This window comes from Egretta garzetta, unplaced genomic scaffold, assembly GCF_000687185.1.
Source record: "Egretta garzetta isolate BGI_Z169 unplaced genomic scaffold, ASM68718v1 scaffold1020, whole genome shotgun sequence".
In the NCBI taxonomy this organism is placed as follows: Eukaryota; Metazoa; Chordata; class Aves; order Pelecaniformes; family Ardeidae; genus Egretta; species Egretta garzetta.
The window spans coordinates 23,279-24,318 of NW_009258290.1; the positions used below are offsets into that span (position 1 = coordinate 23,279).

Below are 1,040 nucleotides of genomic sequence, written 5' to 3' on the forward strand. Positions count from 1 at the left end.
TGCTGGGCTGTGCCACGCTGTGCCGTGCCACGCTGTGCCGTGCCATGCCGTGCCGGGCTGTGCCACGCTGTGTTATGCTATTCTGTGCTGCACAGTGCCACACCATGCCATGCCGTGCCGTGCCGTCCTGTGCCACGCCATGCTGTGCTGCACTGTGCCGTACCCTGCCGGGCTGTGCCATGCCACGCTATCTCATGCCGTGCCGTGCCGTGCTGTGCCACGCTGTGCCACGCCACGCTGTCCCATGCCATGCCATGCCATGCTGTCCCCCACTGTGCCATGCCGTGCTGCACTGTGCTGTGCCATGCCATACTGTCCCGCACCATCCCATGCCGTGCCGGGCTGTGCCATGCCACAATATCTCGTGCCATGCCATGCCGTGCCGTGCTGTGCCACGCTGTGCCACGCCACACTGCCCCCCAGCCCCTGCATCCCAGCGGTGGGGAGGGACCATGCCCTGGGGACGTCACCTTTCACCAGCTCGCAGTTGTAGGTGCTGCTCGTGTTCTGGGAGCGGAGGTGGATGATGGGTCTGTCCCCATCACGGGTGACGTTGGTGACTTTGAAGACTTCAAAGGGTGGGATGAGGACCTCCTCCTCCTTGGGGAAGAAGGAGAAGTTCCTGATGGGGACACCGTAGCAGGTCTCCACCCTGAAGGTGGAGTCCTGGCCAAAGGACTGGATGCTCTCGTTGCGGAGGGAGGTGGAGGTGAACTGGCCAAAGCGGACGGACTGGTGGTGCTGGGCAGTGAAGCGGATGCCCTGGACACCCCGGTAGACGTGGTGGCAGCGTGGGGGCCGGGCATCTCGCAGGGCACGCAGGGCCTCGCTCAGGAGGAAATGCAGCACCTTGAAGTGGAAGTTGTTCAGGTATTCCTCGCGGGAGCGCCCGGCCTCGCGCACGGCGGCGTTGAACGCCTGGTACAGGGGGCCCGGCAGGGTGTACGCCAGGAGCGCAACTGCGTGCTCCCACCGCAGTGCTGGCAGCTGGGGGATGCGGCCCCCCCCGGCCCGCCCCGCCGGCGGCGCCGGGGGGCACG

At 66.4% G+C, this 1,040-nt stretch overlaps 1 protein-coding gene across 1 annotated transcript in view; it reads right to left on the minus strand.

Annotated features, from left to right (window-relative positions):
* Window positions 1–8: 8 nt before the first annotated feature.
* LOC104125014 (rho guanine nucleotide exchange factor 15-like) overlaps window positions 9–1,040 on the minus strand; it is a 3,357-nt gene continuing 2,325 nt past the window's right edge. Inside the window, exon 3 of the mRNA XM_009637413.2 lies at window positions 9–987. Coding sequence (XP_009635708.1) covers window positions 193–987 — 795 coding nt within the window. The 3' untranslated portion in view covers window positions 9–192. The remainder of the gene's footprint in view (window positions 988–1,040) is intronic.